Raw genomic sequence first — 23,592 nt, forward strand, 5'->3', positions numbered from 1 at the left:
TGGTGTGTGGATGTTAGGAGCGTTGCGTTCCATGTGGGTGCTGATGCGTGGATGATAAGGGGAAGCGATGTTGGCGACGCTGGTTCGCTGGTGTTGTGTGGATGTTAGGAGCGTTGCGTTCCATGTGGGTGCTGATGCGTGGATGATAAGGGGAAGGGAAAGCTGGCGATGTTGGGCCGGTTGGCTATTAAGAAGCTAAACTAATACTAAATCTCTTCATGAGTCTTACATGGCTATAAAAAATTCCTACATGGCTACAAAAATTCCTACGTGTCTATAAAAATTCCTACGTGTCTACAAAGTGTGGTGGCAATTGTGGGGGCCGTTTTACGGTTCCTCACACCCCCCCCCTTTCTTCGGGGTGCTGGAGCGAGACGCTGATGAATCGCGTATTTGTGATGGTGATCCGGTAGATCCGTCCCTTCACCTTTCGCAGGAATCGCACTCCTCGGCGATCCTGTTGCCGGATGAACACGATGAGCTCGTTCGGCAGTCTTCGGCGCTCTGTGGTCACGGACCATTCCGCGGGGGCTTCTGACCACTGGTCCTCCTCCGGGGTGGCCGGCGGTAGTGGGTCGTCCTCTAGAGCGCGCAGGAGTTCCCTCTCCTCTTCCGGGTCGAGGCAGAGTTCCCATGGTATTGGGGATTCGTCCCGTCCGTGGCTGCAGCTGGGGCGTTCTTCGCTGGTGTGGTTGTCGAGCGTTGCCATCGTTTCCATCGCCACTTCGGCGATCCATGGCAGCGGTAGCTCCTCGTCGCTAACATCGCTGTAGCGGTCGTCCAGCAGGGGTGCAGCCATTTGGGGACTGGGGTCATCTCTGCCTGGTGCAAAGGCTCCGCTGCGGCTGCTGTCGTCCGACTCGCTGGACCCTTCCTGGTCGCGAACGATTTCCGGCTGACTGCTGATGGAGGTCCGTTCCGTCGACAGTGCGGAGTCTTGGCTTGACTCCGCGCCCGAGCTATCATTCGCGATGGGGATCTGGTCCCATGCTGCGTTGGCTGCGGCTAGGCGCATGGCCACTGGAGGGAGGACGGGGTACTCTGGCAACCTCTCCGGCTCGGACGAGGTTTCGGAGTCGTTCAGCGACTCCACTATGGGGAAAAAGTCCGTTTTTTTGGCATAAACGCAAAAAATAAAAGTTACTAATTTAAAAAACAAATATTTTATTTTAATAGTAAAACGGTTAAACTTATTAGAACAATTTAAAAAAAAATTTTACGTGCCACCGATAATTTGTTGTAGCCTATCAAAGTCTATCGATTAACGTGCTCATCTCTAAGAAAAAAGCGCGCTAATTTTACTCCAAAGTTTCCCATCGTCGTGCAAAGTGTTCAGAGGGCGAAAAAATAAACAAAAATATGGAAAATTTACGTCAAGGTATGCTTAAATACTTCTCAAAACAAATTGTGTTGTAACTGTTTGCATTGTCCTGTTGTTTAATGTCTTGTGTATGTCTCTTTTAGCCGAAAACTAACAAAAGTTATTGTGTTCTGTTAAGCTTTAGTTAAGAATCTACGCCGATCGACGCAAGGTTGTAATATAAATGTATTAACAAAATGATAATGAAACAGGTGTTATCATTGCTTTTTGCCCGTTTTTGCCCCTTTTTCAATAAATCACTGTTTAGCTGCATATGAATTCCGATGTTACAAACGATATTGAAAGTACGGAGGAAGACGAAGATGGTGAAATCAATTTCTTTGATTTGGATAGTGTTTATTTGGAAGCAGAACCTGAAGAAGAATGATTGAAGTTGGTGTCTAGGTATGGCAAACCCAATTTTTTAACTTTCTTGCTTGTTTCAGAGAGTTTCGATGGAGAATAATTAAATTTTATTTTATTAATATTATATCTTACATAAGTTATCTATATAAAAATGTTTTTTATTAATAAAAAAAATATTCTTACAAATTTTTAGGGGGTTGACCATAATGGGGAGGTGGTGGGTGGGTGGCTGTGGGTGGTGTTTTTACAACCGTAAGGTTTTTTCAAAAAATGGAAAAAACCGAAATTCTATTTGTGCATAAGAAGTATATATTATAATTTTCAAGGCCCTATCTTTAAAACTAGAGTTTATGCCAAAAATACGGAATTTTTCCCCATAGTGGACTCGGGCGAGCTCCCCTGGTCGGAGTCGGCAAATCCTACGACGCGGATTTGTCGGAGGCTGTCCTCCAGCATCGAGGGGCCAAAGGATGGCAGTCCCACCTCGTCGATCCAGCGGCTGACGGCCCGTATGGTGGGTTCGGTCGCTTCGTTTCCTTGCTCCAGGGCCAACAACTGCGCCAACCGGGTCGCGGTGAGTAGTGTGGGGTCACCCTGGCTACCACTTGGGATGTCATCCCCTGGGTGTGGACCTAGTCCGGCTATGTCCACCCAGCTGCTGGTGGCGCACGCGACCGGTTGGGCCTCCTCGCTCGGGGTTTCCAGGACGCGAACTGTGGCCAGTCGCGACGTGGAGCAGAGCAACGGATCGGCCTGGCTGCATCCTGGGATGTCGTCTGCCGGGGTTGTGGATCCGTGGTGGTCGCTGTGGCTGCTGAGCACCAGCGTGTCGACGGGCGTGTTGAGCAGCGTACTGGCTGACTCGGGCCAGGACCGCGACGGCTTCCCAGGCCGGGGGCTCATGGGCGGTGTCCGAAGAGTCTCGGCCGGCGAAGACCCACAGCTGGACAAGGTGCGGTAGCCTAGGTCGCTAGATCGGAAAAAAAATGGGTTAGCTTGAATACTCATCGATGAGAGGGAGATTCGAGTTCGTGGGTCGTTCTGTTGTCGTCTGTGGCTATGGCGGTGACTAGGCGTGGCTACTTTGGCGTGGTGTACCCTAAGGACTTTAACACCCCCCCACCGATGGGGAGGGTTGTGGGGCGTTGGCGCTGGGGTCCAGGCTCAAGTGGCCCCACTGAATCTCCTTGTCGTAGCAAGGGTTCCGCGGCTTACTTTAGTTTTGCGGACTTGGTGAGACCCGGGTGGTCTCGTGAATCCCCTCGGAGTCTTCTTCGGGGTCCTCTGTGGTCTGGTCCCCTTGAAAGGGTTTCAAGTCAGCTAGACTTGCGTTGCGACGCTTTCGTGTCCCTCGAAGTTGGACTCTGGCGATGTTTGGTGACAGAAACTTGATGATTTTATAAGGGCCGTCGAACTTTGGAGCTAGTTTTGCGTTGAACGCTTCCGCGGCGTTGGACAGGTGGTGAGTTCGGACCCAAACCCACATTCCAATGGTCGGTCTCCATTCGCGTCGACGCAAGTTGTAGTAGCGGCTTTGTTCCTGGGCGGCTCTCTCCATGTTTTCCTTGGCTGTTTGAAAGATGTTCTTGAGATGCTCTGCCTTACTCTGGGGGTCTCTGGGCGCTTCGCTGGTCCCTGGCGTAACTTCGTTGAACCAGCTTCCGGGTAATCGGGGTTCCCGGCCTTGAACTAAGTACGCTGGGCTGAATCCGGTACTGTCGGAGACACTTGTGTTGATAGCCAAAGTGATTTCCGGCAATAGGTTATCCCACGTTCGTTGGTCCTCAGTGGCGTACTGTGCTATCATCGTTTTGATGGTGCGGTTGGCTCGCTCGGTAGGATTCTGTTGAGGGGAGTATGGGGCAGTATGCTGCACTTCCATTCCTGCCTTTTTGCAGAATGCTTTGAAAGCCCTACTCGTAAACTGGGTCCCATTGTCGCAGATGAACGTTTTTGGAGTGCCAAATCTAGCTAAGATTCGCTCTCGGAAGGCTAATTCTAGGCTGGCGGCGGTAGCTCGGCGTAATGGTATTAATTCGACCCATTTGGTGAAATGGTCCAAAAATACCAGTAGCATGGTATGTCCTTTGCGAGACCTGGGGAGAGGCCCTACGAAGTCCGCGCACAGGGTTGAGAATGGTCCCTCTGATTTCCGGGTCAGCATCTTCCCCGCTTGTTTGCGCTGGCTCACCTTAAATTGTTGACAGGCTGGGCATTGTCGTACGTAACGAGCGATGTCTCGAAACAAACCCGGCCAATAATACTGTTGGCAGATTCGGGTGGTCGTTTTCCTGATCCCGAGGTGTCCTGCAGTGGGGTGATCATGACACTCTTCTAGGACCCGGCGCTGGTGGCTGCTGGGTACGCAAAGTCTCCATGCTCCATGTTCTTCCTTTCTGTACGCGTTGTCGAGGTGTCGGTAGAGTTGCCCGTTCTCTTGGGTGTAGTCCGGAAACTTCTCCGGATTGGCCTCGATCTGTTTGATCTTGGCTGCGATCCACTTGCATGGTTCGTTGGCCTCGCTCACCTGTTGAAGCGTTTCTAGGGGTTGTCTGGACAGGGCGTCTGCGACGACGTTCTGTTTTCCCCGTCGGTAGGAGATGTCAAACTGGAACTGTTGGAGCTCTAGGGCCCACCTTGCGATCCGGCCTGTTGGGTTGTCTATGGAATTTAACCACTTCAGTGCAAGGTGGTCTGTTATGACATCGAATCGGTATCCCTCGAGGTAGCACCTCATTTTCCTGATCGCCCACACTATTGCGAGGCACTCCTTCTCCGTAGCAGAGTAGTTCTCTTCCGCTGCAAGCAACCTCCTGCTGGCATAGGCGATGACACGCTCGGTTCCATCGACTTGCTGGGTTAAAACGGCTCCAAGGCCGAAGTCGCTTGCGTCGGTTTGTAGCTGGAATTTGAGGTTGAAGTCCGGGCAGGCCAGTACTGGTGCCTCGGTGAGCTTCCTTTTCAGGTCCTCAAATGCCTGTTGCTGAGGGTCGCTCCAGGTCCATTTCCTTCCCTTCCTGAGTAGGGCGGACATCGGTTGGACGATTGTGGCGAAGTTCTCCACAAATCGCCGGTACCAGGAGGCTATCCCTAGACATCGTCGGAGTTCCTTGCAGTTAGTGGGTGGCTTGAGTTCCCTTACCGCGGCTATCTTGTCTGGGTCGGTATGCATCCCGTCTTCGCTGATGACGTGGCCTAGGTACGTTATGCTATGCTGGAAAAACTTACACTTCGCTTTGTTCAGCTTCAAGTTGGCCTGCCTGAGTCGTCGGAGTACTTCCCGTAGGTTGGTGAAGTGTTCGTCCAATGAGGTCCCGATGACGATGATGTCATCCAGATAGGCAAAGGCGTGAGGCTCCAGGTCGGGTCCTATCACGCTGTCCAATGCTCGCTGAAACGTAGCAGGAGCCGAATGCAAGCCAAATGGCATTACTTTCCACTGGAAGAGCCCGCGGCCCGGCACGGTAAATGCGGTACAGGCGCGGCTGTCTGGGGCCACCGGGATCTGCCAGTACCCGCTTTTGAGATCTAGCGTCGATATGAACTTGGCATTGCGCAGTCTTTCCAAGATGTGTCCTATCCGCGGTAATGGATAGGCGTCGGGCACCGAGTGAGCGTTGAGCTGGCGGTAGTCCACGCACATGCGCACATCTCCTGTCTTTTTGCCGACGAGGACGATGGGTGCGCTGTGAGGACTTCGGGATGGCTCGATGCGTCCGTCGCGAAGCAGCTCATCAACATGTTCGTTGATGATTTTCTGCATGGCAGGGTTCTTGGGGAAGTACCTCTGTTTGATGGGCTTGTCGTCCTTCATGACGATACTATGCTCGGCTATGTGCGAGGTACCGGTCATGTGATCAAATGGCGCTAGCTCTGCCTCGAGAAAGGCTTGGATCCGGGATTCCTCGGGTCCTTCGGTGATGACCGTTGCTAGGTTGGCTGTGTCCTCCTGGGATTGTCTCGGTGAATGGGTAGTCGTGGGTGACCTTCGAAAGGGGTTGTTCTTTCGTGCTGCGGCGGCGTCGGCTAAGGGTTCTAGGTAACTGGAATTACTCGCTGGTGCTGGCGTAGGTCGGGGTCGCGGGGTTACGGTGGGCGCGCTGACTGGTAGTCGGGGCGGCGATTGTCGGGGGGCTGCTACGGGTGGTACCGTACAGCGTGGTGATGGCGTCGGTCCGACGGTGCTTGGGCCGATGGCAGCTACTCGTGGGGTGACCGTAGGTGGTTGGCTTCTGTTTGTTGGCGGCGGGGTATAGTAGGACAGGGACAACTGGGCTTGCCCACACTGGATAGTGGTCCTGATCCCGCAGAGAAAATCGATTCCGAGGATGATCTCGTCCAAGATGGACGGTAGGACTAGTAGGGTGGTTTTAGCGGTGTCCCGCCCTAGGGTTACGGTGGTGGTCAGGGCGTGGGTGACGTCGGTGGTGGATCCGTCTGCCAGGGCAATCTTAGTTCTCACATCCCGGCGGTTATCGGCACTCCCAATGTCGTTGGCTACCTTCGCGCTGATGAAGCTCCTGGATGCCCCGGTGTCCAGGGTAGCGTGAAACGTCTTGCCCTCTATGGTTACCGTCGCCACGATGCGCCCCCCTTCAAACCGTAAAGGTGGGGTTAGTTCTGGGGTCCTTGGTGTGTGGTCCTCGCTGGCTCCCCGGATGGGCGAGGACTCGGGCCGTTTCCCGGGTTTCGAGCTCGGCAACATGTGTTGGTCCTCACTCCCCTCAGTCCACACTCCCAGCAGAACAGGACCTGGGGATTGGCACACCCCTCGCTGAAGTGTCCGGGTTCTCCGCAGCGGTGACAAGCGTTCCGGACATCGATAGGATGTTCGGGTACCTGTGCCAACATGCGATTGGTCGCCGGGGTACTGTGAAATCCCAGGGGGTTGCCTGTGTTTCCTGTGGGTGGTGGTGGAGCCTGGAATCGTCTGGCTTGTCGGTGTGGCATCGCTGCTAGGTAGTTGTTCTCACGAACAACTGGTATTCCGGTCGAAGGTTCTGATAAAGTCGCTCCAGTTCCTGCTCCGAGGTAAACTTCGCCCGCTGCATCAGGAGGCGGAGTTCCACCACGTACTCCTTGCAGCTCTCGTCCGGTCGCTGATACCTTGTCCGGATCGTGTCTTCCAATCTCTGGAAGTATTGTGGAGGTAGGAAGAAATCCAAGAATTCCCTCCTAAAGATTTCCCACGTCACGTCCTGCATCTTAAAGGTGCGGTACCAACTTTCCGCTTTTCCCGTCAGTAATCCGGAGATCACCCTGGGGAGTCGGGCGGTGCTGAGTCGGTATGCCTCGGCTTGTACCTCTAGTCTCTCGACAAATGTGAGCGGGTCGGTTCGTCCGTCAAACGAAATACCCCAGTTTCTTAGCTTTTCAGCCAGAGCCGCGGATGATATTTCCTCGCATGCGGGAGAGTCTGGGACTGTGTTTATCGCTGGTCGGTTGGCTGGTGGTACTTCTAATCTGCAGGCGGTGCTTCCGGTGTCGATGCCCGGTGTGTTTATTTTGTGTTCCCTGGGTTCTTGTCCTCCTAAAGGGCTCGGTGACTTATCCCTGGGTGTGGCTGCTTCCGGAAATGTCGCCGCGAGCTCATTGGCTCGGTCCTGGAGTGCTGGCTCAAGATCTTCGCGGGTGAGAAACGTTGCTAGCCGACTGCGCAGTTCCTCGACCGTTCCTCCTAGGGATAACCCGAACTCGGATGAGAGGAGTTGCAGCTCATCTTTGCGGCGATAGGATATCCACCTTATACCCATGGTTTTCCGAACGAGAGGGACCGGGGAAAATTTGGTATAAAATAGTACTGCCGCGTAGTTGCGCACGAGAAAATAATTCGGCGTGTTGTGCCGAATATTTTACAGGACTAGGGTCCTGGTTGCGCACGATGAAAAATAAATTTGGATCGAGGTTCCAAATATTTTACAGGACTAGGGTCCTGGTTGCGCACGATGAAAAAAATAATTTGGAGCGAGGTTCCAAATATTTTACAGGACTAGGGTCCTGGTTGCGCACGATGAAAAATAATTTGGAGCGAGGTTCCAAATATTTTACAGGACTAGGGTCCTGGTTGCGCACGATGAAAAAAATAATTTGGAGCGAGGTTCCAAATATTTTACAGGACTAGGGTCCTGGTTGCGCACGATGAAAAATAATTTGGAGCGAGGTTCCAAATATTTTACAGGACTAGGGTCCTGGCTGCGCACGATGAAAATAATTTGGAGCGAGGTTCCAAATATTTTGAAGGATACTGGGATCCTGGTGTTTACACGAGAAGGATACTGGGATCCGTGTTTTGCACGGGAAGGATACTGGGATCCTTGTTTGCACGGGAAGGATACTGGGATCCTTTAGAGTTCACGAGAAGGATACTGGGATCCTTTAGAGTGTTTACTGCTGCTTGGTTGTGCGCGACGATGTTCCCTGACTGAGGGCCGGAGCTTGACTGCCTTCTGGTGGCCCGCGGTGCTCCTCTTATAGTCGCCGGCCACGTGTCCACCGCGTTCGGGACAGCGTGGGGAGCGAGAGGGGGGGGGGGGAATTTTTCGTGGGCTCCTGGATCCGACACGCGAGCGTAGCTCCGTCGTGATCCACGGGCGAGAAGGGCTTAAAAAAAAAATTTCCGCGTGCGCCGGGATCCGACACGCGAGCGTAGCTCCGTCGTGATCCACGGGCGAGAAGGGCTAGAAAACATTTGTGCCCCCTCTTCCCGTTGCCGGCCACGTGTCCGCCGCGTTCGGGACAGCGTGGGGAGCGAGAGGGGGGGGAATTTTCCGTGGGCTCCTGGATCCGACACGCGAGCGTAGCTCCGTCGTGATCCATGGCCGCTTCGCGCTCCGGGCCCGGACAGCTTTGGATTCGACAAACGAGTCCCCGGACTCCATCGTAATCCTTGGCTACCCGAGGTTTGGTAGAGGGAAAAAATCGAACACACCGCCATCTGTGTGTGTGTGTGATAAAAAAAAATCCTTTCTCTTCCCTGGGCCTGCTCATAGGGTCTGGGTGCCTAGCTCATGGGTCTTTACGCCATATACCCCACAAAAATATAAAAAAAAATTTCGATTTAAAAAAAAATTTTATTATTTTTTTTTTTTTTTAGGAAAAATTAAATTTAAAAAAAAATTCCATATCCTTGAAGTCCCTGTTCGGGCGCCATGTAAGGAAGCTCTTTGGCTGGGATAGTTGCTCAGGGCTCCCAGGGTCACTTACAGAAATTTGTTAAGTTCAAGGACTTCAAGGAGGGGGTTGAGATAAACGGCCCTGCGGCCGGAACTGGCAGGAGCAGCAACAGAGAAGGGGGGTTGTTTCCCAAAAAATGCCGATCATGGGCCGAAACCTGCAGCGGGTTTAGATTCCAACAATCGAGTACAGGACTCCGTTGAAAATCTCCACCCGCCACACGCTCCGGGATCCGCACTGCCCGTGGACACGACAAACGAGTGCAAGACTCCATCGTGATCCACGGCCACGGCGTGCCCCAGGACCGGTGATAGCTGCGGATCCGACAAACGAGTTCGAGACTCCATCGTGATCCACGGCCATCACACGGTTCGACCACGATCGGCGGAAGGGTTTTTTTCTAAATGGGGAAAAATAAAGGACTGGCGAATTTAATTTCCCCTCCTAAAATCACACACAGAACATAACAGGCGATATTGATTTTTAATGCGAAGCACTTTGGTTCATTTATTATATTTTTCAAACTTGGATTTTGGGTTTTTTAACTGAGGGGTGCACACAGCCTTAGTGCCACGCCACTCTAGTCGGTCGTCGAAGAAATGTTTTAAAAGGGAAATATTGGTGGGGAAATAAAGCGGGCGCTTACGGTTCGTCCCACAGCAAGTTCAGCCAGTCTATCTCCCAGGCCCCTTCGGCGGCTCCTTGGTGGTTGGCTCCTCCTTCTCCACTATCACTTGACATTTTTCACTCTTTTTCACTTCGAATTCACGACGGGGTTTTATCGGTGTTGCGGACTTTTCACGGAGTTTAAAATGGACTTGTGCGCGCGAATCTCCAGGAACCATTAAATTTCCCTCTTCTCCATATCTGCTGACATGCCCCTCTTTTCCTTGCATTGCCTCGACGTCGCTGCCGCTGCGCTTTAGCTTTTTCCCCTTTGCTCGTAAACATCGATCGAGTTGGATGCTATTTGGTTCGATCGAGTGGAGGTTAAGAGCGTGCAGGTACTGATGTGTGGGTGATGCGAGCGGTGCGTTCCGTGTGGATGCTGGCTGCTGATGAGCGTGTAGAAGTGAGAATGTTCGCCGGTGTGTGGATGCTAAGAGCGTGTAGGTACTGCTGTGTGGGTGATGCGAGCGTTGCGTTCCGTGTGGATGCTAAGAGCGCGCAGGTACTGATGTGTGGGTGATGCGAGCATTGTGTTCCGTGTGGATGCTAAGAGCGCGCATGATAAGGGGAAGTGATGTTGGCGACGCTGGTTCGCTGGTGTGTGGATGTTAGGAGCGTTGCGTTCCATGTGGGTGCTGATGCGTGGATGATAAGGGGAAGCGATGTTGGCGACGCTGGTTCGCTGGTGTGTGGATGTTAGGAGCGTTGCGTTCCATGTGGGTGCTGATGCGTGGATGATAAGGGGAAGCGATGTTGGCGACGCTGGTTCGCTGGTGTTGTGTGGATGTTAGGAGCGTTGCGTTCCATGTGGGTGCTGATGCGTGGATGATAAGGGGAAGGGAAAGCTGGCGATGTTGGGCCGGTTGGCTATTAAGAAGCTAAACTAATACTAAATCTCTTCATGAGTCTTACATGGCTATAAAAAATTCCTACATGGCTACAAAAATTCCTACGCGTCTATAAAAATTCCTACGTGTCTACAAAGTGTGGTGGCAATTGTGGGGGCCGTTTTACGGTTCCTCACAATAGAGTGCCTCATAGATTCGGGAAGTCCCATTTCATTTCTAAAGAAGTCAGTAGTTCCCAGTAACGTAATCATTGACGAGAACGAGTTGAATAATACTTTTTTCGGAATAAACGAAAGTAAACTAAATGTAATTGGAAAAACAGTTTGTTTAATTAAAAGTTCAAATAAAAACGTGTTGATTGAATTACTGGTTGTAACTGATGAATCTGTAAGGTACTCAATGGTAGTAGGACGCGATTTTTTAAATTTAAGTAATTTTAAGCTTGTAGAAGTGATTGACGATAGTAACCATTTATCTGTTAAGCCAGTGGGTATACATTTAGTGGAAAAGTGCGAAAGTGATCTATTAAACAAAGTCAATGTAGAGAAACAGGTAGATGTAGAGGCAAAAGTAGAGAGCGATCTTGGAAACAATAACAAAGTAGAAGTCAATGTAGAGAAACAGGTAGATGTAGAAGCAAAAGTAGAGAGCGATCTTGGAAACAATAACAAAGTAGAAGTCAATATAGAGAAGCAGATAGATGTGGAGATAAGAGTAGAGAAGTCGAGCCCGAGGTAGTGAAATGTTTAAAAATTGTAGCGAATACTGAAGTTGAGGACTATGAAGCTACAAATGACAATGCTGACACGAAACTAGACAAAGTTGTTGCGAATGAAGAAAGTTACAATGTGGATTCGTTTGATAGAGATATGTTAAATATAAATTTTATTTGCGATGGTAAAGCAACTTATACGATAGGATGAGAGATGAGTCAAGAAACCAGAAATAAGCTTGAATGTTTGTTTAAGACATTTTATGAGGACGCTGACGTCCGATGGAACCTAAGACAAAATGTACTATAAAGATCACAATTGAAAGCGATAAGCCATTTCGGTGCCCCCCTCGAAGATTGTCCTACGCAGAAAAGTCCGAAGTTCAAAAAATATTAGACGAGAATTTGGCCAGTGGGTATATACGCCCAAGTGAATCTGAATATGTGTCGCCAATTGTTCTTGTAAAGAAAAAGACAGGAGAACTTAGAATGTGTGTCGACTATCGTCGTCTTAATAAAGTTACTCTTAAAGATAATTATCCGATTCCGTTAATTGACGACACGTTGGAAAGGTTAGCTGTTTGCATTCGCAAGAGCCAGTGCATTAGTGCTATGCTTTTTCCTCCATGGACCGCGACTTCTTCAGCACTTTTAACAATAAGTGTTGTATGTTAAGCATGAACTCGTTACTATCGCCAAATGTAATAATCGAAATCAATCCGCGAAATCTTCAGGTCACAGTTGGATCAAGACAATCTCAATCGTCCAGCTGACAATACCCCCAAAAAACGTTGAAAACAGTTTTTCCTCCATGGACCGCGAATTCTTCATCACTACCACCAAGAAGTTTTGTATGTTAAGTAAGAACTTGTAACTATTGCAAAAAAATAATAGAAATAACACCGCGAAATCTTCAGGCCTATATGGATAAAGACAACCACTAATCCGGAGAGGTGTTCTGTAAAGGGTACAGCACAATGATGGCAATTTCTTTCGAAAACAAGAGAGAACGCTATAGTCGGGTTGGTGTCCCGACTATTTAATACCCGTCACTCAGCTAAAGGGAGTGCGAACGCTGTACTCGGGTTGGTGTCCCGACTATAATCGTAACTCAGCTAAAGGGAGTGCGAGGGAGATAGATATATAGATATTTTGATTGCGTATAACTTTTTAATGAATGGTCCGATTTGAAAACTGTCTTCTACATTTCGATAGGTATAAGTATACACAGCAGAATTGCATTTATACTTCTCGGAAATATTAAAAGGTGTGGGCGCCAGACACATTTTAAAATCGTTAGTGGGCGATTGTGGGCGTTAGAGGGGGCGTGGCGCTAAGATGAAATAAACTTGCGCTGCAAAGGAAGCCCAAAATTATGTGAGGGAAATCTCAACCTTCTAGCTTTTGTAGTTTCCGAGATCTCAGCGTTCATACTATCATACAGTGACCTTGACGTTTTTAACGTTTTTTTCCGATCCTTCCTATGGGAGCTATAAGATATAGTTGTCCGATCCGGTCGGTTTCGACATATATACTACCTGCAATAGAAAGTTTCATCCCTATAGCTCAAAAACTGAATGACTAGTTTGCGTAGAAACAGACAAACGGACAGAGGGACAGACGGACGTGGCTAGATCGACTCGTCTAGTGATGCTGATCAAGAAAATATATACTTTATGGGGTCGGAAACGTCTCCTTCACTGCGTTGCAAACTTCTGACTGAAATCATAGTACCCTTTGCAAGGGTATAAAACAGGGGTGCTCAGTCCTATGGCACACGAGCACAATTGTTTTTGTAATAGCACTAAGCATACGGCAGTGCACTCGCAATGCTTACCTATGCACGCCCCGAGTCCTCTTTGTGTCGCTGTCCGCAATAGATAAGAGCGAGCCAAGCCAACAATAAATTTCATTGAATTTTTTTTTTCTCCTCAACTCACAGTGCAAAGTGTTGTTGTCTTTTTCATGACTGTGTGTGAGTCGTTACTTGCGTGCGTGTGATTTTCTTTTAATTGTGTTGGTAAGGGCACTGCCGTAAGGCAATTTTGAGCACCCCTGGTATAAAAACACGAATCCCGACTGTTTCATAACCGTCACTCAGCTAAAGGGAGTGCGAACGCTGTACTCGGGTTCGTGTTATAATGATAGGTATAAATATACCCAACAAAATTGCATTTATACTTCTCGGAAATCTTTAAAGATGTCGGCGCAGGACACATTTTAAAATCGTTAGTGGGCGATTGTGGGCGTTAGAGGGGGCGTGGGGCTCGGCTGAAATAAACTTGCGCTGCGTAGGAGGCCCAAGAATATGTGTGGAAAATCTCAACCTTCTAGCTTTTGTAGTTTCGGAGATCTCAGCGTTCATACGGACGGACAGACGGACATGGCTAAATCGACTCGGCTAGCGACCCTGATCAAGAATATATATACTTTATGGGGTCGGAAACGCTTCCTTCTAGCTGTTACATACTTTTGCACGAATACAATATACCCGTTTACTCTACGAGTAACGGGTATAAAAATGATTTAAAAAAAAACTACCCATTATAAAAAACGTTGATTCTTTTATTTTGTGATGTAGGGGTCCAACTCCACCAAAAACTACCATCATCCTTCTTGGTGTATTTTGGCTGTAAACTAGTGTTATTATTTATCCATATTGTAGTAATAAGAACTATGTAAGCAAATACTATTAGTATTAATATGGCCAACGTAATTTTAAGTTAATTATGTTATGTTATTTGTGTAGCCCTGGATGTGCTATCCCTGGTTTGGAAAAGTATCGAGAGTATCTTCCATCCCTGGAAGCCACGAAGGAAAAAAGAAGAAGAACATTCTAGAAAAGGCGTGGCTGGTGATCGGAAGTGAATAACCGAAATAAAACTATATACTACTTGTATAAATAAAACTACAAATATATAATAAAGACACCACACTATAATTCAGAAGTGGTAACTGAACCTAACCAAGTTATATTGGAATAGGAAAATATTAAAATGGCTACACGCATTAATCTCGGCGAACTAAAATTAGTGAAAATCAAAAGTTTCTGTGACAAATTTGGTTTATCCACAAAAGGAAACAAAGCCGCACTAATTGCGCAACTAAATGCTGTACTACCGTCTGAAATTGCTCCGGAGTTGTACTACGAAAAGGTGGAGTCTACAGGCGAAATTGGTGCTGAGATGACTGACGCCAATCCGGCCAACAACAACAACGAAGAACAAGGTGGCGAGATGGCTGTCGCCAATCCGGCCAACAACAACAACGAAGAACAAGGTGGCGAGATGGCTGTCGCCAATGCAGCCAGCAACAACAACGAAGAACAACGCGAAGAAGACGTGTTCGGCAACGAACCTAAACTTGTCGAGACAGTTGATCGTGATGGCTTCCAACTAGCAGGAAATGGCGTTCAACCAAGTGCTTCAACCTTTGGCGTTCAACGTAATCCAGGTGGCAGCGCTGCGGGAATGGAACAGGCGATGCAAAATTTACGTTTTGAGAATGTTGACTGCCAAAATACAACGGCGATGGCAACATAAACGAATGGTTGACGGTGGTTAAAAACGTTCGTGATGTGTTTAAAGTTAGTGATGACGTCATGCGTCCATTAATTTGCTCACGCTTGAAGGGCAAGGCTAATTTTTGGCTGTTATCTCGCCCATCACTGTTGTCTGGAAGTATTGACCTGATTCTGGTACAACTAAAAATTTTTTTCGGAACCAAGAATAACGTCTTGAAAATGGGACGCAAGTTTGAAAACCGCAAGTGGCAGTTCGGCAGTACTATTTTGACAAGCTTAATCTGGCACAAAACATCGCTATGAGTGTTCACGAACTAGTGCAGTACTTGATAGATGGCATACAAAATGTACAACTTAAAAATCAAGCGAAACTACTACGTTTTGCAGTGCCTGCTGATGTATTGGAAGCCTTTCAAGATATAGGGAAACCCAGACCTCCGGTACAACAAAATAGGATGCAAGGAACGGCTCCATTAAACGCTGCGACCCCGGAACAGAGGGTCATCAAATGCTTTAACTGCCACAGTCTTGGTCATCTGGCTAAGGACTGCCGCAAGCCGGTACGGGCTGATGGAGCTTGCTATGCCTGTGGAAAAGTTGGACATTTGGCTAGAGCGTGTTCATTGTACAAGAAGAGAGAACATGGCAACGAATATGTAAGACATTTTAAAGTCCAATTTAAAAATACGATACACATTTTAAACAAATTGTATTCCATAGAGTGCCTCATAGATTCGGGAAGTCCCATTTCATTTCTAAAGAAGTCAGTAGTTCCCAGTAACGTAATCATTGACGAGAACAAGTTGAATAATACTTTTTTTGGAATAAACGAAAGTAAACTAAATGTAATTGGAAAAACAGTTTGTTTAATTAAAAGTTCAAATAAAAACGTGTTGATTGAATTACTGGTTGTAACTGATGAATCTGTAAGGTACTCAATGGTAGTAGGACGCGATTTTTTAAATTTAAGTAATTTTAAGCTTGTAGAAGTGATTGACGATAGTAACCATTTATCTGTTAAGCCAGTGGGTATACATTTAGTGGAAAAGTGCGAAAGTGATCTATTAAACAAAGTCAATGTAGAGAAACAGGTAGATGTAGAGGCAAAAGTAGAGAGCGATCTTGGAAACAATAACAAAGTAGAAGTCAATGTAGAGAAACAGGTAGATGTAGAGGCAAAAGTAGAGAGCGATCTTGGAAACAATAACAAAGTAGAAGTCAATATAGAGAAGCAGATAGATGTGGAGATAAGAGTAGAGAAGTCGAGCCCGAGGTAGTGAAATGTTTAAAAATTGTAGCGAATACTGAAGTTGAGGACTATGAAGCTACAAATGACAATGCTGACACGAAACTAGACAAAGTTGTTGCGAATGAAGAAAGTTACAATGTGGATTCGTTTGATAGAGATATGTTAAATATAAATTTTATTTGCGATGGTAAAGCAACTTATACGATAGGATGAGAGATGAGTCAAGAAACCAGAAATAAGCTTGAATGTTTGTTTAAGACATTTTATGAGGACGCTGATCGTCCGATGGAACCTAAGATAAAATGTACTATGAAGATCACAATTGAAAGCGATAAGCCATTTCGGTGCCCCCCTCGAAGATTGTTCTACGCAGAAAAGTCCGAAGTTCAAAAAATATTAGACGAGAATTTGGCCAGTGGGTATATACGCCCAAGTGAATCTGAATATGTGTCGCAAATTGTTCTTGTAAAGAAAAAGACAGGAGAACTTAGAATGTGTGTCGACTATCGTCGTCTTAATAAAGTTACTCTTAAAGATAATTATCCGATTCCGTTAATTGACGACACGTTGGAAAGGTTAGCGAATAAAAAATTCTTTTCGAAACTTGATTTGAAAAACGGATTTCATCATGTGTTCATGGATGATAATTCTTTAAATATACGTCTTTTACTACGCCACTAGGGCAGTTTGAATTTCTAAGAATGTCGTTTGGCTTGACCGATGCACCACCCACATTCCAAAGATTTATTAACAAGATATTTGTTGATATGGTACGACTAGGAAAAGTTGTGATTTATCTTGACGACATTATGATAGCGACAGAGAGTTTGTGTGAGCATTTCGAAATCTTAAAAGAAGTTCTTAAACGTATAGTTGAAAACAAATTAAAGCTTAGACTTGATAAATGTGAGTTCTTACAATTGTCCATTGATTACTTGGGATATACAGTCAATGGAGAGGGGATAAAACCAAACGAAACAGGTTTAGAAGCAATTAGGTCTTTTCCAGTACCCTTAAAAGTCAGCGAGGTCTCAAGCTTTATAGGATTATGCTCTTATTTTAGAAGATTTATTAAAGATTTCTCTATTATTGCAAAGCCACTGTACGATTTAACCAGAAAAGACAAGAAGTTTGTTTTTGATAAAAAAGAAGTAGATGCGTTCACTATACTTAAGAAAAAGTTAATAGAAGCTCCAATTTTGGCAATATATGATCCGAGAGATGAGACAGAGTTGCACTGTGATGCAAGCTCGTTAGGTTATGGCGAAATATTATTACAAAGAAAAAGGGATAACAAGTTTCATCCCGTCTTTTATTTTTCGAAACGAACAACCGACGTGGAGTCAAGATACCACAGCTTCGAGTTGGAAACTTTAGCGAGAATAAACGCATTAAAAAGATTTCGAGTTTATTTGCAAGGAATTAGGTTCAAAATTGTGACTGATTGCAATTCATTAACTTTATATATGATGGACGTTGATGCACTACGAGCAGTACAAACAAGTGGCCCAACGATACCAAGCACGTGCTTGTTACGCGCGGGACCCTTTATCAATTAGGGCAAAAATGCGAGTTCGCGAGGAAAAGACATGAAACCAAATACTACAAATACTACAACTAAGATTGAAGCAAATGAGATAAAATTTTAGTTTTTAATACGGGGATAGATGTTGAAGTGCAAATTAAATGATAAAGATTGTTATAATTTTTACATAGAACACGAAAAGGCTCATGCAGAGTAAAATTTGATGTACATCGAGGCAAATTAAGAGGGTAATAATTTCGTGTTAGTCTAACGGGAACATTAAAAGTTAAACGGTTTACCAGTTCTACGGAATCAATATCACCTCTTATAAGATTTTGCATAAAAATAGTACCAAGCATTATTCTACGGTTTTCAAGTGTAGGTAAATTAAGCAATAGTAATCTACTCTGGTAGGAAGGTAGCCTTACGTTTTGATCCCAGTTCAAACTACGAAGGGCAAAAAGAAGAAATTTTTTTTGCACCGACTCAATACGGTCGATGTGCACTTGATATTGTGGACTCCAAACTGAAGAACAATATTCCAAATAAGGACAGACAAGGGAGGTAAATAATAATCTGGTTGTATAAGGGTCATCAAATTCCTTTGACCAACGCTTTATAAACCCAAAAACACTCATAGCTTTATTGAAAGTGGCCATTATGTGGCAATCAAATTTAAGTTTTGGGTCGAGAAGAACACCTAAATCGTTAATTGAATATATACGGTCGAGTGGTGTATTTTGAAGAGAATAACTAACAAACGTAGGAGTGCCCCTATAAAAAGTCATAACGTTGCATTTAAGGCAGTTCAGATTTAAATCAGAGCCAGGAGGAATATAAGAGCAGGTTACAAAAATAGATAAGGATTGAATGGAAACTTTGACACTAACAAATTCAATATCGTTAGGGATATGAATGTTAAGCCTCTCCGATGTTAAACTAGAGGTAACGGCAATCAGAACACCACCCCCCCTACGCGGGGAGCGATCGGTCCTGTAGGTGTTAAAGTTCATTGACAAAACTTCAGAGTCAGATATCTCTGGTTTCAGCCAAGTCTCCGTAAAAGCCAAAATATCTTCAGTAAATGCAGAGGAGTCAGCATAAAGCTTTGGTAGCTTCATATTTAGTCCTCTAACATTTTGATAAGCCAAAAATAAACCTGTTAGTTTTTTGGCACAGTGGAAGGCCTATTATTAGGCACAGTGGAAAGCCGATTATTAGGCACAGTGGGAGGCCTGTTATTTGTTCTCGGTTTATTGGGAACAAATTCTTTTATTACCAAATCATCATTAAGCCAAAAGCTTTCAGAAAGTAGTACATTAAACACATCAGGCGGAGCAAATATTTTAAAAGAAGATATCCTACGGGCGTACGAAAATCGAAATTGTTCAACTTCAATGTCCTCGGATGGGAATTTTTCACGTATGAATTCCAAAACATCCTCAGATTTAGTATCCGGGGTAAATCTAGAAACAAACAATTGCTTCCTATGTGGAACAACTGAAAGTTTCTTACGCCCCCCAGCAGCAGTCTGAACCCCACTCAGCTGAGAGCCAGAAGCGGCACCTACTGTATCTCTGGGTACAGCTGAGAGATTTTTACGCCCCCCAGCAGCAACCTGAACCGAATTAGTTGATTCCGCCGGCTCTGAAGCATGACTTTCAGATACAGGGACTAAAGGGACAGGGACTACACCGGAACTAGCAGTATCTATTGGCACAGGTGGTTCACTTACCCCTGTGTCACCAGAAACTGCAGCAGCTACCAAGTTTGGATTTAAGGTGGATTTAACACTCGCATTTACTATCGTTGAGCTAGCTTTTTTGCGTTTGGGCGACTCGGTTAATAATTTTTTATTATTAAATTGTTCACAAACGGAATTGAACCCGTCATTAAGCTGTTTAAAAACTCGTGAAAGGTTCAATAGGCCGTCTCGAGTCTGCCCCATAAAGCTGCCCATCTCAGATGTCAATCCCCTGCAGGACTCACATGTCCACATGAGACCAGTACGCTGTTCAATGTAGTCTTTTACTCTGCCGGTAAAGCCTGCACATTTAACGTGCATCATCCCTTCGCAGAGCCAACAGAAAATAAAAGGGTCTTTAGGTGTCGTCGAAAGAGTACAATTTTTCTTAGAACAGGCGAGAGCCATTATAAGAAACAAGGTAAATTAAAAAGAGTAAAAAAAAATAAAAATATGAAAATGTGAAAATACCTCGAGTAAATTTGGCACTGGGATCAAAATTCCAAAACCGCAAAAACAACAAAACACGAAAGTATAAGAGCGCGAGATCGCGAATTAAGTCGAGAGCAAGAGAGCGCGAGAGAAAAGTGTTCAATCGACTGAGCGTGGCTTGTGGGGCACCAACAACTAAACGCACGAACAGTTACAATGTAAAGCAAGTGAGAGAGAGACTATGAGAAAAGCACCCAAGAGTCTACAAGAAATTTGGCAGGTTCCGAGAGAGCGAAATTACAGTTATAATAGAGCGGAATAGAGAGAGAGAAAAAGAGAGAGAATACAAGAGCAAATTTAGAGAGTGCAAAATAACACCAATAAAGCCAAGATATTAAACAAATCTAATGGAAATTGTTAAAATAACTAAAACCACATACCCGTTAAACAGGGAGATCTATTTAAAACACTAACGCGATTGTTAGGCAAACTTTGTTAGTAAGCTAAACACAAAACACTTGCGAAAAAATCACAAAAATTAATCAAAAACTCAGAGCACAGATAAACACAACCGTTCACAAGCGACGCTAACCTTAAATAAAAAAGAAATAAATCCCCGTATAGCAAGGTGGGCTCTAGAGCTTCAAAACTATGACTAGGAGCTTGAGCACAGATCGGGAAAAAGAATGCAGCACGTGGACGCACTTAGTCAAAGTAATAGCATTCTTGTAATTGAAACAAATACTTTCGAAGAAAATCTAATTATATGTCAGGGAAGAGATGAAAATATAAATAGAGTTAAAGAAATTTTGTTTAGTCAAGTGTAACGATAGGCTACTGTTTTGTGTTCCACAATCAATGGAAGAAAATGTTCTGTACAAATACCATGATGAGATGGGGCATGTGGGAATTGACGGTAAGTAACGGACCTCATAAGTAAGAGTTATTGGTTTCCAAGTATAAGAAAGAAAGTTGAGAGTCACATAAAGAACTGCTGTATAGCATTTTCTAATAAAACAGGTAAAACTGAGGGGTTTTTACACCCCATTCCGAAAGGAACAAGTCCGTTTGAGGTCATTCATATTGATCACTATGGTCCGATAAATAGCAAGGAAACAACTAAAAAGCATATACTAGAAATAATTGACGCATGTACAAAGTTCACCAGATTATATCCAACCAAAACAACTAGTACTAAAGAAGCAATCGAAGCGTTAGAAAACTATTTCAGATCGTACAGTAGACCTAGGAACATAATATCTGATCGAGGCAGTTGTTTTACGTCAAATGAATTTGAAGAGTTTGTTGTACAAAACAATGTTAGGCATGTCAAAGTAGCAACAGCATCGCCACAAGCAAACGGACAGGTAGAAAAAGTTAATAGAGACTTAGGTCCAATGATAGCAAAGTTAACAGACGTAGAGAATAATCAACCATGGCACAAAGTTTTAGACAAAGTAGAGTTCACAATGAATAACACAAAGAATCGAAGTTTGAATCAATACCCAAGTGTAATGCTATTTGGTGTAAGGCAGAAGGGTTGTTATATTGATAGTTCAAAAGAAAACTGTATTGATGAGAGTCAAGAAGTTATGCACAAAGACCTAAACGAAATAAGACTACAAGGTGATATATGTCAGAGAAAAGCGCAAGGATATAACAAAGACTATGTTGATTCAAAACGACAAAAGCCGCATCTATTTTCTGAAGGAGATTATGTTGTTGTACGAAAATTCAATTCGCAGCAAGGTGTGTCCAGTAACTTAATTCCCAAACTCAAAGGGCCGTACGTCGTGTCCAAGGTGTTAGATAATGATAGGTACTTTATTGGAGATGTAGAAAACTTTCAGCAATCCCAAGTGCCATTTTCGGGTATATGGGCGGTGCATAATATGAAACCCTGGCTTAGTGGAATAGAACAAATTAATGTTAATAAGAAATAATAATTTATTTGTAAATAAAAACAAAACTAGCATTACTGAAACTAATAGTAAAAACAAAGGCGTAAACGAAACTTGTAAAATAAATAAATATGGCCAAAGTAGCATTGTTACTAGAAGTAAGTCAACGAGTATCGGAAGATCCTCATAGTCAGGACGGCCGAATTGTAGTAATAAGAACTATGTAAGCAAATACTATTAGTATTAATATGGCCAACGTAGTTTTAAGTAAATTATGTTATGTTATTTGTGTAGCTCTGGATACGTTTTGTTGTGGTATCCCTGGTTTGGAAAAGTATCGAGAGTATCGTCCATCCCTGGAAGGCACGAAGGAAAAAAGAAGAAGAACATTCTAGAAAAGGCGTGGCTGGTGATCGGAAGTGAATAACCGAAATAAAACTATATACTACTTGTATAAATAAAACTACAAATATATAATAAAGACACCACACTATAATATGAAGATTTAAAAATTTTACGTTTTATCCCTTGCAAAACTTGTTTAGCCTGATGCACTTGTTTGAAGGAGGTATTCTGGAGAAGATGACCACTGCCGAGTACGCGGAACAGTCCCGCAAGATTTTCAGGAACGACGCCCAACATTACAAGGACGTGGTGATCACAAAAACGGACAAAAGCAGCGTCAATAGAAAAATCAGTGAAGTCCAAAGCCGGGCTCAAAGCCGCGACAGCGACTTTATCAGTCCGCTTAACGTGCGTATGCTACAAGGTGCTTTTATCGCATTAGGTGTAGGCACACTTACTGCAGGTGCTGATCTTTTTAATTTATGCTTATAATTTGTTTTGCTAAACTTATCATGTTCCTTTTTTTCTGTCTAGGTGTAATTCTGCTATTAGAGATTACTTTTTTTAAAACTTTCCCTTGATCATAAGAGATGGTGTCGCCTTTGATGGGATGGACAACCCGAGACCCAGTAACTAAATGTGGGAATTGAATCTGGCCGGTCTATCACACAGCACAGTCGAAGCAGGTCAAGCTGTATATCAACTTTTAATCAGTTCGCCATTTAAAGTACAGTGAAGTACTCGATTCTTTTAAGGCCGCCAAAACCTGTATGAAAGGGATGAATTAAATAAAACAACCTTTTCAGTTGTGTTCTGTATTAAAACTAAGTATTTATTTTCAAAGTCCCTGCTTAGGAAACTAACATGAAATTCTTATTGTGATCTTAACTGTGGCCTACTCATTTAATGACGACTGTGATAATTTTTCGTCACAAATGTTAATATCAGAACTTTCGAATGTGCGATCGTCACTAGTTTTTACCTCGTTAAGAGGTGTTTATACCCGTTGCTCGTAGAGTAAAAGGGTATATTGTATTCGTTTAAAAGTATGTAACAGCTAGAAGGAAGCGTTTCCGGCCCCATAAAGTATATATATTTTTGATCAGGGTCACTAGCGAAGTCGATCTAGCCATGTCCGTCTGTATGAACGCTGAGATCTCAGAAACTGCAAAAGCTAGAAGGTTGAGATTTCCCACACATATTCTTTGGCTTCCTACGCAGCGCGAGTTTTTTTCAGCCGAGCGCCACTCCCCCTCTAACGCCCACAATCGCACACTAACGATTTTAAAATGGGTCCTGCGCCAACATCTTTAAAGATTTCCGAGAAGTATAAATGCAATTTTGTTGTGTATATTTATAGCTGAGTGGGTATTAGATAGTCGGGACACCAACCCGACTATAGCGTTCTCTCTTGTTTTATTTGATATCAGAAGTTTTTGTTTGTTTACATTTGCTCTCATATATGCATATATACATTTACATTTAAATTGGTCAATCATAATTTTAAATCTATTGCATTTAAATTAAGTTAAAAAGGCGTTGAAGTATTTCAAAATACCTTTTAAACGAGGTATAGCACATGTCTGTAGCTTTAGTAGTGTAGAACTTACAAACTAACAAAATTTAGCTATTCTTAGCTTTTTTCCCGCAAAATTAGCGGGTTTTTCCAAAAGTCGTAAAACAAAAGATATTAAGAAGAAGAAGAAAGAAAAAGAAAAGAAAATTAACTGATTCCATTACCCTAA

At 44.6% G+C, this 23,592-nt stretch overlaps 1 protein-coding gene across 1 annotated transcript in view; it reads left to right on the forward strand.

The window, feature by feature from the left end:
- LOC108060039 (Ionotropic receptor 40a) overlaps positions 1–22,592 on the forward strand; it is a 233,764-nt gene extending 211,172 nt beyond the window's left edge. Inside the window, exons 6-7 of the mRNA XM_044393427.2 lie at positions 22,048–22,310; positions 22,382–22,592. Coding sequence (XP_044249362.1) covers positions 22,048–22,310; positions 22,382–22,428 — 310 coding nt within the window. The 3' untranslated portion in view covers positions 22,429–22,592. The remainder of the gene's footprint in view (positions 1–22,047; positions 22,311–22,381) is intronic.
- The last annotated feature ends 1,000 nt before the right edge of the window (positions 22,593–23,592 follow it).

Source organism: Drosophila takahashii, chromosome 2L (assembly GCF_030179915.1).
Source record: "Drosophila takahashii strain IR98-3 E-12201 chromosome 2L, DtakHiC1v2, whole genome shotgun sequence".
NCBI classification, from domain to species: Eukaryota; Metazoa; Arthropoda; class Insecta; order Diptera; family Drosophilidae; genus Drosophila; species Drosophila takahashii.